The sequence below is a fragment of the Molothrus aeneus genome, chromosome 7 (assembly GCF_037042795.1).
Source record: "Molothrus aeneus isolate 106 chromosome 7, BPBGC_Maene_1.0, whole genome shotgun sequence".
Classification (NCBI taxonomy): domain Eukaryota; kingdom Metazoa; phylum Chordata; class Aves; order Passeriformes; family Icteridae; genus Molothrus; species Molothrus aeneus.
Genome location: NC_089652.1, coordinates 4984363 through 5001593, shown reverse-complemented (window position 1 = coordinate 5001593; position 17231 = coordinate 4984363). Strand labels below are relative to the sequence as shown.

The window sequence follows — 17231 nt, the reverse complement described above, 5'->3', positions numbered from 1 at the left end:
TTAATGCCTAAACTTGTTAATGTCTGTAATCAGAACTATTTCCTCAGTGTGGAAAAATTGTTAGACAATTACACTTGGATATGATTGCTCTGGTAGGCAGCAGAGGCTGTGTCAAGAGAGGAATAGCAGGAGCCAGAAGTGTGCTATCAGCAAATCCATCTCTTTGCAATCTCTCTTCAGGATTCTGCCCAGCTCACCCCTTCCTCAGGTTTTGCATTATTAATCAAGTTGAAAAGTCATCATCCTTCTCTCTTTTTCAGGTTTGGTTCTGTGGGGCACAGGAAAAGAGAAAAGGAAAAGGCTTTTTTTCCTGATATAAATGTCACTAGCTTTTGCTTCTGGTGTCCTGGTTAATGAGCATGGGGAGGAATAACTGATGTAATAGATGGCACTTTACTTCCCAGTAGACTCAATATTTTTTCCTGTTCAACAATCAGTGCTTTCCAGTGAAGAGATATTTAAGTGATGGACTTTAAGACCGAGACTTCCCCTGTTTTGCCCATCTGGTGGACTCTTCATTAACCTCATGGTGGGGAAGTGTCCTGACAGGCTGATTCTGGACTTACTCTAAAGGAAAAGTAGCTGTTGATCAAGGGATCCATGTGGGCACAGTGGGACCACATAAGCATAGCAAGAGGGCACAAAGTCTTTCTGAACAAGGACATTTTCTCTCTTGTCTCCCCTTCTGACTGAGCTGTCAGTGCCCTCATCTGACCAGAGAGTTTCTAGTGTTATGTCAGGTATCCTAAATGTGTCTATTTCCTTCAGGTCATGTTCCAGAAGGAAGTGAGACTGTTACAGCTACTTGTACCAAGTCCAGCTGTTAATGAAAGGGCAGCAGAGTGTCAGGAGATTCCCTGTCTGTGCAACAGCCCTGCCAGCCCCTGTGATACCCTGCAGTGACTTCTGGGGATGACAGCCTGGTGTGGGACAGGCAGACATAGTGCACACTGCATGGATCTTCCACTGCTGCTGCATGAATCCAAGCACTGGGGAGAAATTTCATTCCAGCTCAGCCTAGAGCTCCTCCAGTACACAAGGCACTGCACCTTGCAGAAATTCTCATTTGGGGTAATGTCCCATGCACTGATGCTCTTGGAAAGTGTTTTTCTTGGTATTTGAAGGAAACCCTCTGGTTGTGCTGCAATCTCAGAGGCCCCTGTGTTAGTTCTTCACAGCAGTCTCAGCCTCCTGTCACAAATGGGGCAGGGCAGGAAATGAGTTTACAATGATGTGTTTTGCAGATGTGGTGAAACTGGTGCCAGTCACAGTCACAAGAAGAACTGTCTGCTCTGGTGCCACAAGAAGAGCCACAAGAAGAGTCACAGCCACAAGGAGAGCTGTCTGCTCTGGTGGTGTCAGAGGCTGTCCCCACCCAAAGGAAGGTATGGTAAAGCTAAAGTGTCTGTTGTCATTAGTGGTACATGTGAAGAACAAATATTTCCTTTTCCTCAAGAGAGCAATGCTCTGCTCTCCAGCTGGACTTGCAAGGCAGCTGTGGCTGTGAGCACCTCCTGTTTTCACATCTGATGTGGCAGGGCTGTATTAGAACCTCCCTGCTCTCTCCAAACCCAGCACACAACAAAACCAGGCTGGGGTTAAGGTCTAAACCCTCTCTTAACAGGGTCTGTGGCATGTTGATGTGTAGGTTTGCTGTCTGCCATCCCAATGCACTCTTCCACCTTCTCACTGCCAGCTTGCCAAGCACATCAGGTGGATTTTGAAAGGATGGTATGAAAACCCAAAAGAATTGCCTCTTCAGTGAGTTAAAAACTAATGTAATTCAGGGCAGACCCACATACCTTCTCAGCCAGCTGTCAGATCTGACAGCAGGGAGTGTGAGCATAGCAGAGTGTGTCACAATTTAACCCAAACTCAGCTGCACACGATGGGCAGGACAGAGATCAGAAAAGTAATAGGGAGGAAAATTGTGAGTTGAGACAAAGACAGTTTAACAGGTTAAGCAAAAGCTGCCACAAACAGGCAAAACAAAACAAGGAATTAATTCTCTCCTTCCCATGGGCAAGCAGGTGTTCAGCCATCTCTAGGAGAGCAGGGTCCCTTCATGTGTAGCAGTAACTTGGGAACACAAAACACTCTGAATGTTCCTCCTTCCACTCCCCCTGCTTTATATACTGAATATGATCTGGTGACATGGGCTGGGATATCTCTTGGGTTGGTTGGGGTCAGCTGTCCTAACTGTGTCCCCTTCCTGAGCAGCTCCATGTGCCCTTGCTGGGCTGCAACACAATGTGGTCACCTGCTCAGTAGGTCCCTGGCCTGGGAATTAGGAGGTCAGGGTTTGTTTGTTGGCTCTATCGCTTAGGAAAAGCATCTCCTGCTATCCTTTCCTGCCTTGTGGCTTTAATCCAAAGTCTTCATTCTTCTGTTAAGTTCAAAAGCATTTTAAATCTGTTATTCAGAAAGGCACTGAAGCCTGGGATGGCTGAGCCCATGGTGCTGTCCAAGGTTTCCTAATTTTCCTTGTGTTGCAAGGAGCAGCCAGAGACTTAGCCCATCTCTTGTGTTATGGATGTCACTCCTCAAGATTATTCCCAAATTACTGTAGATACCATTAGAAACTATTGAATAATAGCTTCTAAAATATCCACCTACTCCTCCTCTTTTTGTCTTTATTAAAAGCTAAAGAATATTTCTAATGTGACAGGAAACATGCTCCATTGTTTCTCCATTCTGTTTGACTGAAGTGAAGCAGCTTCCCTGCACAAAGGTACCCACGGAATAATTCACTATTCTGAGCTCTGATAATTTTGGAGCCTAACTTATTTTAACTATTGCAGTTTCAGAGAGCCACCTGGTAAAATTCTTCCATGCCATTAGAGCTCAGTGAGGTTTTGCCCCACTTACCTAGACAGACTCAGAACAGTATGTGGATTCCAAAGAAATACACAATTAAATCAGCTGAATCATTAATGAGATTAATGTTTCCATGATCTCTCCCACATTTGGTGGTTGGATGCAGGGGATGGAGGCAGACCCCTGCAGCGCTGGGGTTTACAGCCTCAGGTGTTTCAGCCTCTGTGCTGGGACACAAATAGGTGCTCTTAATCACTTACATTACAAATGCCTGGCTTTGATCCACCTGCAGACTTCTTTGTAAATTTGTGTGACATCAGAGCCATCAGAAACTCCTTGCTCACAGATTTTGGTTGCCACAGCTCAAAGAACAAAAAGCCAGCAGGATTAGTAAAGCCCCTGACACTGAGTTATTTTTCCATGCTCCCTTTGTGCTGAAGTGGTCATTGGCATTGGTACAGAAACAGAGTTAAAGCCAGCTGGAGAGCACAGCACTGTGGGGAGGGGAGTGGCAGCACACCTGAGGTCTCTGGGACAGATGCTGCATCTCTCCAGCCTCACTGGTGTGCACAGCTGTGCTCTGTGCCTCCATGAGCACTCCCACAGCCTGTTTGCTGTGCCTTATCCACGTGTCTGCCTGGTCTGTGCCCATCCCCTGGGGCCAGTGAGCACATGGGGGCTGTGGGTGCTGACAAGCCAGGGCCTGGCAGGGTCAGCTCGTGGTTCTGCTGCCCTTGGGACCTGGGAGACAGCTCAGGCCATGGTTTCCAGTGCTCTGGACCAGCACTGGAAACCTACTCAGTCATCAGTCCTGCCTTCCATGCACAATCATTTTCTCCCTTGAGGCTAAGAGATACCTTCAATCAAAATGAGAATGTTTTACTGTGCTCTGGAAACAATGCAAATGCAGTACAAACATTTCACTGTCTGATGCTTGGTATTTCTGCATAAGCTGACAATTCTGCATAGAGCAGATAAAACAGCAGAGAAAGAAAGTTCTTGCCTCATTTCTCTCTTCTGACCAAGACAATACATCTAATGGCATGACATGCAATCTGTCTGCCCCAGATACACAAACTATTCCTGTTTAACTCTGGCTGATATCATATGTGCTGGGGTCCTCAGAGGCTTTGTGGTCCCCACTTCCTTCCACAACTCCTGGCTCCTGGTTGGAAGCCACCACAGCCCCACCAAACACTGGTTTTAGCAAAGCAGCAAATTCATTCAACAAAATATTTCTCAAACAATTCCTTTCCTGCCTCCCTGCTCTCTGTTCAGGTCACAGCATGGCAGTGCTGGGGTAAATGGCTTTGTTCATGGGCTGGTGCCCCTGCCTCTGGTTTTTTGTCACTTTAGTCAGGGCCTCCAGAAATGCCTTGTTCACAAAGGCAGCACTGACAGGGACAGGCTCCTGCTGGGTTTCTCCTCATGTGTAAATCACTTCTTACAGACAGCAGTGCAGGCAGGGTGGCTTCAGTGTTCAGTCATATTGGCTGTGTACCCCTAACTCAGGTTTGTTTCCCTTGCTTTGGCAGGATTCAGGGTTCAGAAAGCAATGATGTGGCACTCAGCACAACTGGAGAACCCAAATGTGCCATTTGCCATGTTAGAAGGTAACAGAATAAGGAAACAACTCCTCAGTGGAAAACTACTACCCTCCCTGGCAAAGGAGGAGCCAAGGGCAGGTGTTTCCATGCCCAGGGGCTGCCGTGTGTCCCTCAGAGGCAATGGGGTGCAGGAGCACTCACTGCTGACTGACCTGGCTTTGAGTAGCTGGATCCTAGCTGGATGTCACTGGAGCTGTGTCCTGTGGCTTTCCAGGCTGCCTTCCCTGTGCCAGGCTGCAGTGTGTGATGGTTCAGCTGCTGAGCAGAGCAGGGGCAGTCCTGCAGTGCCCAGCTTGGCCAGCAGGCTCAGAGGCAGAGACACAGAGGGAGACACAGGTGCCAAAGCAGCAGGGCATGAAAAAGTTCAGATGCTTCCCTCCTCCCCTCCCCTGGGCCCATCCCCTCCCTCATTTGGTCCTTGCTTTGCCAGGAACACATGCTGGTAAAGAGCTCTGAAAAATCATGGTGATTTCTGTTCTGTGGGAACAAAATATTTCCTTTCTTGTTCCTCCTTTGTGCAAGGCTCTTGCAGGGGGCACAGCAAGCAGTGCCCTGTGTGACAGGGACAAAGCAGGTTTCTGTGCTCATGGCTGAAAGGAAAATATGACTTCTTCCCTTGTTGCCACAATCTTGTTGACTTGCCAGTGTGTTGCATGCAGCAGCTTATACAGATCTTCTTTGCATGACAGGAAAGGCTTTTCTTGGTGTGGAAAAAAGCAGAGAGTAGTGGGGAGGATTTAGCATAAGGAGAAGAATAATTTTGCAGTTGTGCTGGCTGTTTGTCAGCTGTTCCTTCTGGAGCAGTGAGCAGGCATGACAGGTTGGAGTATGGAGTGGTTGCTCCTTTGGAATTGCTGGTTGTGCCCTTGAGCAAAGGCTTTGGATAGACTTGGGTGGTCAGGGTTAAAAACCCAGCAATGCCTTGTTCTGGTGGGGAAGATGGGCTGGAATGGACAGCTGCAGACAGCATGGAAAAAGTTTTCTATGTATAATAATTCTTTTTTTTTTCTAAATAGTCACCTGTAAAGACTCATGGCAGCTCCCTGAGAGTGGCTGTGGCCATGCTGAGGACTTCACCCACCTGTTCCCAGCAGTATCATCTCTTGGAGGATGTGGAGGCTCCCTGTGGTCTCAGGGGCAAATTATTGTCACAGGTATCCATGAGTGCTCAGACAATTTGCCTTTATGTGTCATAACCACCATGTCCCATGCCAGTTTTCTCTGTGGCTGCTGAGACAGCCTGGGTGCTATGTGGTGGCCACAGACTGGGACATCTCCTTGGTGGCTTCTCTGGAGGCTGGAGAGGGCTTGGACTCAAACAGCAAAACCCCAGGTGAGTGAGGAGCAAAGGTCTGAGCTGGTTTTGATGGTTTTGCCTACTTTCTGGCCAACTTTTAAAATAATCTTTGCCCCAGGAAGGAACAAGCTTTGACTGCAGAAGAGCAGATTAGCTATTTGGGACAGGCTGGAGGGAGCAAGGAATGCACTGGTGCTGTACCAAAACTCCAAAGCATCTCTAGGAACCTTCTTGGGAGGAATCTGTGTACAAAGCTAAAGAAAAAACCCAAATGAAAGCTCCCCCAAAAAGCACCACTGCCCTTACACCACCCTGCATCAAATTTTCAAAAGGACCAAGCAAATGTTTTGGTTGACTGGAGCCAAAATTCTCCCAGCTGTTCAGCTGGCAGGCATTCAGTGATGTGGTCTTGAAATGCCTCAGGAGGACCCATTTCAGGCTCAGCCAGGAGAGGATTTGCCAAAACAAAGGGACCAGGGAAGAAATCCAGCATTTCAGGTAAGCTCTCCACTCACTGCCCTTGCAGCACTGCTCTTGGCTGTCTCTCAGAGCCCTGTGTTCCTGCCCAGCCAGAGGCAATGCCTGGTACAGCCTGTCCCACCACCAGCATGGGCTCCCTGCCAGCCTGGCACAGAAATTAGGCTGAGCAGTGTGTTATAGGCAGCTTAAAGGAGCCAAAGGGCAGCTTGGTTTTCTCCCTCCTGACTTTTCCTGGCTTCTGGCAGCAGCTTCCAAATTGTTTGCTGGCCCAGTTGTTGAAAGTTGCTGTAGGAAAGGCTCCTGAACCTTGCAATAGCCTCAGCCTCATCAGTGCAGCTGAGCTGATTTTTACCTGCTGATGGTTTTTTACTTTCCTGTTTTACTTCACGTCAGTGCCTTGGAGAGCTTGTTTGAAATGAGAGGCTCATTTGGCCTCTTCAGCAGCTTTACAGTCCTTGTGTGGTTTGCAAACTGAGTGCAAGCTTTAAAGAGATTTGTCTGAATTCTGGGGCTGTTACTGAAATTGCTTAAGCAGCCTCTCCTGCTGGGAAGGTCCCAGGCTTTAACAGAGGTGTTACAGTGCTACCAATGGCTGCTTGTTTTGCATTTGGAGGGAGCAAAACCAATTTCTCCAGTGCTCAGGGCACAGGCTTGTTGCTGTGGTCAAAATGTGCCAGCTGGCCAGTATTGCCTCTGCAAACCTCAGTAAGCTGAACACTGAGCAGCCATGGGCCAGACTGATGTATGAGGGTACAAGAAAACAACTTCATCTCTAGTAACACAGCATGAAACTGCTTGCAAAAGCTGGACTGTGCTTTCCATGCCACTTTAAACACCTGAACCCCATGGCCTTTGCCAAGCTACTCTGACTGAGTAGCAGAGGGCTTTAAATTAATGTATTTCACTAGAAAATAGGTGATTGATTTACCCTTTCCTTCATATTATGGCCAGTTAAGTAAAACCCACTTGGGGAAAAGGGGGTGTGTGTTAAAACTTGTATTTCTCATTTCTGAAGCATTTCTGGAGTTCTGTCGTGGCCTGTTTTATTGTGAAGATCTCAGTGATGCCAAATATTTGCACCAGGCATTTTCCAGCATGTGGGGCTCCACCAGTGTGTGTGTGTGTCCCTGGGTGTGCTCCAGCCTTGTGGTGTGTGGCTGCACATGGACTTGCAGCAGGGCTCTTTCACTTCCCCTTCCCCTCCTATGGCAAACAGACTTTATATTCCTGACAGCTCTGAAGTGGGAATGCTTTATTCCATCACCCTAACCAGTTCTGAGTGAGTGGTGGTGTTACAGCTTGTGCTCCTGCTCCCTGGAGGCAGCAGGGAATGCTCCAGGATTCCAGCTCTGAGAATTGTGTGGGGAATGCTCCAGGATTCCAGCCCTGAGAATTGTGTGGGGAATGCTCCAGGATTCCAGCCCTGAAAATCGTGTGTGTGTCTGCAATGACCTTTCCAGGCTGCTGGGGAGAAAATGTTGAGGCCATTTGTGAAACAAAGAGTGGCAATCCAGGGAGACTGGAGTGTTTTAAAATGTGCCTCAAAGAGCCACATGACCTTTATGGGTTTCTAGGTAAATTTAAAATGCTTTCCAGAGGCCTGGCAATGGGGGCAATGCTCAGCAGCCAGCAAGGCAAACTGGGGGCACTGGGAGCAGCTGTGAATGAACCTGTGGCACTGGCAGGGATTCAGTTAACTCACTGGCCTCAGTTCAATCTCACAGGTCTGTGTGTGAATCGTGGGTTTGAAATGAGCCACAGAGTGGGCATTGCAGCTCCTGGGGAAGGAATCTTTTAATTCACTCTCAGAGCATGGCAAGCATCTCCAAGGTGTTTTCCAACTCGATTTAAAGGTGCAGCTTGCCCTGGCCAAGCTGTGGCGCTGGGTGTGAGATGAAGGCATGTAGGTGTGGGGTGCATGCCCAGAGGGTGCCTGTTGGGATAACAGGTATGAGGTGCTTGGGGTTAGATTTTATGTATGCACTGAATTCTGTGTCTAAATACACACAGGCACAATTCCCCACACCACCCTCTACTCCCTCCAGCAAAGAAGATGGGCAGATGAATCAGTGAGTGAGCTGGGGCAGAGGACACAGGCACCAACACGTTCATGGGCTGTGGTTTGTTTTAAAAGGAATGAAAAGCTCAGAACTGCACAACCCTGGGATTGCTGGGGTAGGGTGTGTGGCTGCCCCAGGTCAGGGCCATGCCAGGGCTTTCCATGGACATAGAGATTCTGTGGCACTGGCAGCACACAAGCCACCTTCTGAGAGATTTCACTGGTGCACAGAGACTTTGTTTCATATTTTATTGAATTTCATTTATATTAAATTAAAAATATATTTCTGACAGATTCATGTAACAAAAAGGCAGAACAGTTTTCAAATTGTTCAGCTGGGATGAGCGTGGGTTGATGCAAGGTGGGTCGCAGTCTACATTTGCCTTAACAAACAGATAAAGCTCTACCCCAAGGACCATGAGGAGAAACTCTGGGCTGCACACGGGAGTGGGGAATAGAACCACACAAAGAGAAGATCCACAGGTTTCTTCCCAGCTTCCAAACAAGACAAAAGGGAAGGGAAAGGAAAAAAAAAAAACCAAAAGAAAAAACCCGAGAAACCATGAAAAGAAGGGAAATTATGCTAAAATATGTACCTAATATTAACCCAGGTCAGTAAGTATTTTAACAGTGTATAATTCCCAACAGCTAAAATATGAGAAAGGAAAGGTTAAAGGAACATTACGCCACACACGATTGGCATACCCTACTGTGTAAGCAAGTGCAGAAAGTCTGAACACACCACAACAGTGCTAAAACACAGAATCACACAGAATGCTGAAAATGGTACCTCTAACCAAAACCAGAGGGTGGGGAGGGAGAGAAAGGAAAGGGGAGGAGCGGCTTAAATCACAAGCAAATTACCTATATACAAATCAACCCTAAGGACAATTATGTTCCAAACAATGGTGTCCACAAGGAAAATAAAAGCAACATTATCCTTATTTACAAATGCAACTAGCTGTGTCTTTAACAAGCTATAAAAATACTATTCACATTTTCAAAGTAACATACAGTAGGTATTGAATTTCTTTTTATTTTTGTTTCAGAAAGGCAGCTAACTCTGAATGCATCACTTTGCAAGAAATGAGTGTCTTCCCCAACTTGCTGACACTTCTCTCCTTCTGAAGGTACTTCATAAGGCAGAAGTATTGTTGTTTGATGTTGTGGCTCTTTCAGAGCGTGGAGGACTGACAGGAACCCAGACCACCCCACCTGTGTGTGCTGCTGGTTCCTCTGGGCTGGGCCATGCTGGCACCAGGAGCCCAGTGCTACCCCAGTGTCCCCTGCCAGGTGGGAGCCTTTGATTCCAAGGGGACACTAATGTCATACCCCGGGCCTGAATTGGAGCTTCATCTGAAAAGTCAGTGGTTCAAGACCACCAGGTCAGGAAATGAAATTTGGCTATCTCTGCTCTTAGAGACTTCTTTTCCCCTCAGTTTCCCTTCCCTGATACCTATTTAGCAATTCCAGCTTACAATATTGGGGAAGTAGCAAAAACTGAGCAAAAGAAGGGATTAAAACCATTGTGAATAATGTATCAAATGGGTACTGATTTCCATCTTTAAAATCCTTTAAAAAATTCCCAGTTTTCTCCTTGACCTGCATTTCCCTCTTGCATTACCCCACCATAAGTACCCCCACAAGCAGCCAGTACCTACCTCCCATCCCAAATCCAGAGGAACAGTGATTTCGTGCATTCAAAGTTAGCTACCCCCTACACAGCTGCTCAGTTAATAATCGACCCATTTAACAGCAGGACCAGTTTATGCTACATATGTCAGAGTACCTTACCTCGAAAGAACAGCATACATATCTACACTTAGAAAATACCAGTCACAGTTCCCTACTGTGGTTATCCCAAAAGGGTTTAGTCTTCAGACTGCTATGGACAATGCAGTGTTTCCCCCCTAGGAGAGCTCAAAGGTTGGGCTGGGGACCAAAGTGCTGGCAAATGGCGCTCGGTGACAGCCCATGGGTCCTGTAGCTGTGGCCCTGGTCACACCTGAGCCAGCAGCCTGAGGGTGCTGGCCAGGATGCACCTCCACAGCAGGTGAAGGGCTCATCCACAACACTGCTGGAGGGTGATTTCATGGCTTTTTTATTGGTGAGGGGAGAAGAACTGGGACAGAACTACTCACACTGCCTAACGCCTTACAAAACTCCCCTTGAAACCCCTCTCTGCCAAGGTCCACAAAGCTCACTTCTAAAATGAAATTTAAAAAAGGGGGGAAAAACTACCCAGCTTTGACTCCTCTAGTTCCCTATTGGGATGTTCCCCCTCACACCTTTTCCTCTATTGCTGCCACAGTCCCCAGCTGGAGGACACCCTGGGCAGAAGGTGTCCCTCTGGTTCTGGTTAGGAGATGAGACTGGCTACAGCTCAAGCCCACCGAGTCCCACCACCAACAGTCAGACCTGAACAACCACAAAGTTCCCTAAAAAGTGCTCTGCATTGTCCAAAACTACAGGCAGATCCCAGCCATCACTGCAGCACCACCACCAACCTCAACTTCACCTGCCTGTGATTTCCTCAAGAGCAAGGAGCCTGCCATTGGAACAAACCACTATTCCACACAAAATTGTGCTAAAATAATATTAGAACTAACATGGAAACATGATTTTTGGACATTTTAGAGTGGTGCTTCTAACCACATAGATTTATTTTTGTTATTTGTTCCCAGCCTGAAAGCCCCATTTGTAACAGTGACCTTTTCCACCTTTATAACTTAATGGTTAGCAACAGGCAGAAAATAAAGAAGAGGGAATCCTGCACACACAGTGGTGCTTCACTGAGGCTACTCTGTGGGACAACTGGACAACTGCATCTCCCTGCTTGATGGAACATAAGCAGTAGAGCCAGCCACCCTACCTAGAAAAACAATCTGATCCAAATCCAAGATTTTTACATAACCACAGATGAGCTGTTTTGTCAGCAGCAGAGGTCCAAGATCCACAGGAGTGAGACTACAGCAAGTGACAGCTGGAAATGAGCAGGTGCAGAGACTTCATGTGCCACCACCTTTTGAAAAAGCCTTGCCAAAGGGACACTGAGGTGCCATCACCCCCTCTGAGGTGTCCTTTAAGAGCCAAAGAGGTGACTGAAAATGGCAGGCCTGGCTCCCATTATTCTAAAGCCTCTTTTTCACCAGTCACCCTCAAGCCAAGCATCCTTCCAAGCATGTAAACACCTCTGAGCTCTATAGTTCTGAAATGCACTTGGGAAGCCAGGGTGGGAGCAGCCAGCCTGACTCATGGGCACTGCCCAGAGCACCTCTGGGGCTCCATTCCTTCCTCCCCACAGGGCTGGCAGGCTGCAGTGGGAGTGTCCCTGTGTGTCCCTGTGGGTGCTGTCCCTTCTCTAAGGACATGCCTGCCCAGGGTTCCTGGGCTGCCAGGGAAGCACAGCTCATGGGGATGCCTCCAGTTATTCTGGGGAATTACATGACCCACAGCCTCATTCTGCCTTGTCTCCTCATCTCCCAGATGGAATAAAGGAGCTCTCACAATCCCACCATTCTGTTAGCTGCCACCATGATATGCAACACCTACACAGAAACACCATTAGACAAAATTAGATTTTTTTTCCTTAATATTTGATTTTCCATCCCAAGAAGCAAGCTGTATTCCTAGGCTGGCTCACTTCACAACTCATACTTCTCCCCTGTGCTGCCCAGCTCTACCTAAAGCTATGGAAAGAGTGGATCCACAGGGTCAGGGTGAGCTGTTCTTCCAGAGCTGCCACTTTCCTTCCTTCTGGGCTGACATTGGTGGTGGCTGAGGGTGAGATCTTTAGTGGGAACAGGTGGCAGATCATTGCAGATGAGCCTTGCAGTCAAGAAGCACATTTCCTACTAAGTAATGGTACATCCAGCATTTCTTTGTACACAGAAAAGGATTTCAGGGTACCTCAAACAGACCTACATGGTGGCTCCTACTGCAGATTTATTTCCATCTCTTGCTACCTGAGAAAGACAACCTGTTTAAAATATAGTTGTAAATACTCTGCTACATCTGAGCCAATGGCCATGTAAAAAAATCCCTCCTGGTTGTTTTGCAGAAAAAGAAAAATCTGAAAAAATCTGAAGAAGTAAATGAAAAAGGAGTTGGTTTCAGCCAATTATGTTACAGTGAGTCAATTGGCCCCAGCATCTGCTCGCAATAACCCTCAGGTAGGTAATAACAGCTAGGACAAATTACACTGAAAGAGATCAGGAGAAAATAATAAATGTTTTTCTCTTTCCTTTAGCAGGTTGCTTTGTGCCTTGGATAATGGCTGATCCACACTCAGGTAAAAACGTGCCCTTGAAAAGTTGCTCACTGCTCTCCTGTGACACAGGCCATGACAGGAGGAACCAGAACATTTTAAACAGGAGACTGCATTCTAAAACCCACAAAACATAACCAGGTACTTCTGTAGCACTAGAGAGTGAATCACAGCCCAAGTACTTCTGTTGACATCCTCACCTGCTGCTTTGTGCTGACAAAACACAGTTTGTGTGTGGATTTATGTGCTTTTCCCCCAAACCTGTCATTGTGCATTAAAGACCATGGCCCTCATCTTTCATCCCCTATGAATCCCAGCTGAATGCTTGTCATGATTTTGCCATGTGCACTTGCCCAAGTTCTTTCCCCAAGCCAGGAGCAATACCCAGTAAGGCAAAGATGTGAGTTAGGGACAGCCAGGAGTGTCTGCTGGAATCAAAGCAGCCAAAAAGTTCTGCTCTCAGTTTCCCTTTCTTTTTTTCTTTAGCCATGATTAAACCATCTGTTGCAAACCTGCCAGCTAAGCTCAGAACTTCTCTTGCAGAGGAAAGGGGCAGGGTTCAGATATCTGCTGCTCTCTGGGTTGGTTCACCAGCAGCCTCAGCACCACACAGGCCCATCTGTTGGGCAAAGGGTGGCTGGCACAGCATGGAACTCAAGGGCCAGTTTTGGCCACTGCAACTCAAACCAGAAGCTCAGAAAATAATTTTAAAAAATAATTGAGAAGCTGCAGTGTGTGGAGCTCTCCCCTCCACCTGAATCAGTGTGTTCATTAAACCTCTGCCATCCCAGACCCCACTAGCATGGCACTGCATGGCTCATCCTGGCTGCCAGGCAGAGCCCAAGCTCCTCTTCCAGCTTTCCTGCTGCCCCACCTGCAGGAACCTCTGCATTTCCATGCTACTTAATATATTATAGCACACCCACAGTCAACAAATAAAATTAATAAATAATTCAAGCCTTGTAAGAAATAAAATGTTAAATTGTTAAACCCCACCAGTATTTACATTTGGATTACTCCATGGGCTTGTTTCTAACATGAGCACTACTTCATTACCAGAGGAACAAACAGGCCTCACCTTGTGTGAGCAGCTCCATCCCTGTGCCTGGCTCTGGAGGTGTGCCTGCCTCTGCCCCAGCAGCCTCTGAGTTCAGCTCTCAATTCAAACATGTGAGCTGAGCCAGCTTTTTATATTTTTTTCTCCATCAGGAGTTATTCTGTTACAAGACCTGTTCGGGGACAAATCAACCTTTCTCCACCTACCTAAGGTCCTGCTGAAACAGGACACCCACCTTGCTGTGCTGCTCTCTGTCCCAGGCAGCTGGGCAGCATTGTCCCAGCCTGGCAGAGACACCCTGTGAGCACTGCTGTGGGCAAACCTTCCCTGGAGCAGCCACCCAGGGCCTTGTGCCAGCCCCTGTGCCCCAGCCCCTGCCCAGTGTGTGCCCCTGTCCCCTAAGGTGGTGAGGAGCTACCAGAGGCACCAGAAGAGGTCCCTCAGTGCAGATTGTGTCCATCTATGCCATGGCAGTGGTCATATCACCACAAACCACCTTGTTACCACTTGACCCAAGATCTCCTTTACCAGCTCAAAGATCTGTACCCGTTGTTGCTGCTTTCAGAACCTTCAGCTTTGTACTTGATGCACACCTGGGCACACCTGGTGCACCAACAGCTGAACCAGCCTTGTGATCACAGTTTGTTTACCATCTACAAGGGAAACAACCAAGCCAGGTTTAACATCTCTTCACACCTTTGTCAAGCTGGCCCACTAAGCTTCAGGTAGCTATTGCTTGTTTCTTACTCCCTTCCTCTGCTTCCCTAAGATTAAAGGTGGCAAGGTGTTGAAATGGCAGGAATTTAGAGGAGGGTGATGCCATTTCCAGACCCCTGGTTGTTGCTGGTTTTGTTGCCAGGTCAGGTCACCCAAAAGATCTCAGCCCTAACAGAGCTGAAGTGCATAAACTGAAATATTGTTGCATCACCCAAGATTGCCATCCACCAGGTATTGTTTCTTCCCTTTAAAAGCCTTGATGGATAGAGACAGGCAGATCTCCAAAGCTTCCTTAAGATGTTTGGTGGGAATTAGGCTCACAAATGCTCTCACACACACAGTGTTGGTGTGCCAGGAGCAAGCCTTGGTGTCTCCTTTCCCAGTTCCATCTGCCCCAGATCACTAAAAACGTCCAGAACTCTGGTTTGAAAGACATTTCCAAAGAGGAGCAGGTCAGGGGGTGTCTACCTAAAAACTGAGGTTGATAAAAGCAGAACTAAGCGCAAGGAGACTGACTCATACTTATTTACATTTTTGACAGAAAGCTCTGCAAATCATGCACATTTTGACTTCTCAAACCTCATATGCACTGTCTTCTGTGCCAGAGTAATCCTCCTTTTAGAAAAATAGTATTCTGTACTGTGCTGCAAGGCAGAGCAGGACATTTGCCTCCCCTGATCCTTCCCAGGGCTTGCTCTGCTGTCCTTCATAGAGCAGCAGGAAGAGCTGGCTGCTCTCTCACTGTATTCTCTGAAGCAGTCACTGCATCGGCCTCTCAGGAATGGCAGACATTGTTCCAAAGACTTGATTTGCTTCATTTTGGCATTTCCACAGTCATCCTTTACAAATAATTTATATTTCTTTTTTAATTTAAAATTATTATTTTGTATTTTGCTGGTCACTTCCATATTGCTTCATTCAAAATCCAGAAAACAGTTCAAATAAAATCAGAGGTTAAGTGCAAACTAACTTTCCAGTGAACCGCTATGTGCGTTTTCTCCAGTCCAGTGTCTGTCTTCCAGTTTAAAGGACCCTTCCCACCCCACCCCACAGAAAATCAAACTCTTCTGTTCTCTGTCTTGTCCTCAGTGTTGCCTGACAGCATCCCCAGCTCCCTTCATGACCATGAAGAAGAAAAAGAGGGAAGAATTAGTGACAATCTTTTGAAGTGTTTATAGTCAGCAGGTATAAAAGAGGAAAGCAAAACTTTTGGCATACAAATCTTCATTTCTTGGCCTGGTTTTTAGCTTCAAATGAACATATTGGAGGTGTGGTTTTGTTACTCTCTTCTGAAAGGTATTTTGTGTTTAGAGTGATTGTTGTGTTGGCACACATACAAAAATGGTCATGTCAGGGACCAGTTCTGAGCAGGAATCTCTGTGGCTGGGAATTGGCACAAAATCACGGTGTGGCTCGGAAGAGGGGCTTAGCTGTATGTGGGAGTCACATCATCATTTCTTGGAAAGCCACAATGAAGATCTGAATGTTTTTGAAAAGCTATGTTAGCTATTTTCAGTTGCTGGGATAGAAAGTGTTAGAGAAAGAAATTGGATTCTCAATCTCAATTACTACACTATCACACAGGATATAAAAATTGTCCATTTTTCACCCTGATGGAAATTGCATGGAGATTTCCAGGAATGCTGTACAGACTCTCATCAGTTCCTGCTGAAAGAATCAGCCTTTCTGTGGCTTTCCCTACAGTTGAATCACTGAGAACAAGCTCGACAGCAGCACTGCCACTGGCCTTTGCTGGTACCACCTGGCTTCTCTGGGCATCCAACCCCCGCGTCCGCCGAAAGTGGGAAAGGCCAGGTTGTACACTCCTTCTTTCAGTCTCTTTCCTTCCTTCCTTCCAGGCTCCCAACCCAATCTGCAACCAACTCCAAGACATCCTTTCACTTAGAAATATCAAAAATGAGTGAACTGGCAAGAAGAGGAAGCTCATGGGAGAAAGAGAGAGAGGGAGGGAGGGAGGAGGGGCAAGGGCAGGGAGAAAGGGGGAGTGAGAGTGAGGCAGCTAGAAGGGGTTGCCTTTCCACTTGAGTGAGAGCACAGCCACTACACCACGGTGTTCCGGTGTCTGTAGGGCGGCGGGGGCAGCACAGTGCCAGGCTTCAGGGAGAACTCAGAGAGGTATTCAGGATTCTCTGCCACTATGGGCCGGATCCGTCCGTTCTGTTTGTAAAAGTATTTTGTGCTGTACTCTTGCAGGTAGTCCGGGTGTTGGAGGGTGCTCCGTGGGGGCAGGCTGTGGTTCCAGTAGTCTGGGTTGTCAAAGGCCTTCTTGGCTTTCTCTGGCAAATTGTTCTTCAGGTACTCGGCGTTTTCCAAGGTGTTGGCGAAGGTGTTGAGGTACAAGGGCTCGTTCACGTACTCGTCCTCTGCTTTGGGCTGCCCATTGGGAGCACTGTGGTACTCCGGGTTGTCCACAGCTTGGAGATCTCCGTTCTTCCGGCGGGAAACAAATGGGTTCTCTTCCACTGGGTTCAGGTAATCTGAGGAAAGATTAAAAATAAGTCAGCCTAGAGTGGTAGCAATCTGTCAGCGATGGAGAGAGATGGGGAGACTGACTCGGTGATCAGGATCCGACTTTATTGTGGGATACAAGCACTTAAATACTATTTTAGGGAGACTAGTAATGTGTACTACAATGATTAGGTTAAAAATCACATACATAAACTTATGCATATAACAACATCTCTTGCTTGCAGAGTTTAATGGGGTTTTCTTTTTCTGGTAAACCTGTTTGATTTCTTGCAATCTAGGTCTAATTTTCAAAGTTCTGTTTGCTTTTGCTAAGGCATCTTGTTATCAAATCTCTTATGTTAACCAGGTCCAAAGTCTGTCTTGTGTCCCCCAACATTCCAACAGTAATCCATCTGTGTAGCAGCACTTGGACTAGAGCACCCTCCTCCACCTCAGCCATT

At 47.2% G+C, this 17231-nt stretch overlaps 1 protein-coding gene across 1 annotated transcript in view; it reads right to left on the bottom strand.

The window, feature by feature from the left end:
- Positions 1-8495: 8495 nt before the first annotated feature.
- Positions 8496-17231, bottom strand: part of ERBB4 (erb-b2 receptor tyrosine kinase 4) — a 590120-nt gene continuing 581384 nt past the window's right edge. Inside the window, exon 27 of the mRNA XM_066553839.1 lies at positions 8496-16799. Within this exon, the coding sequence (XP_066409936.1) occupies positions 16363-16799 (437 nt within the window). The 3' untranslated portion in view covers positions 8496-16362. The remainder of the gene's footprint in view (positions 16800-17231) is intronic.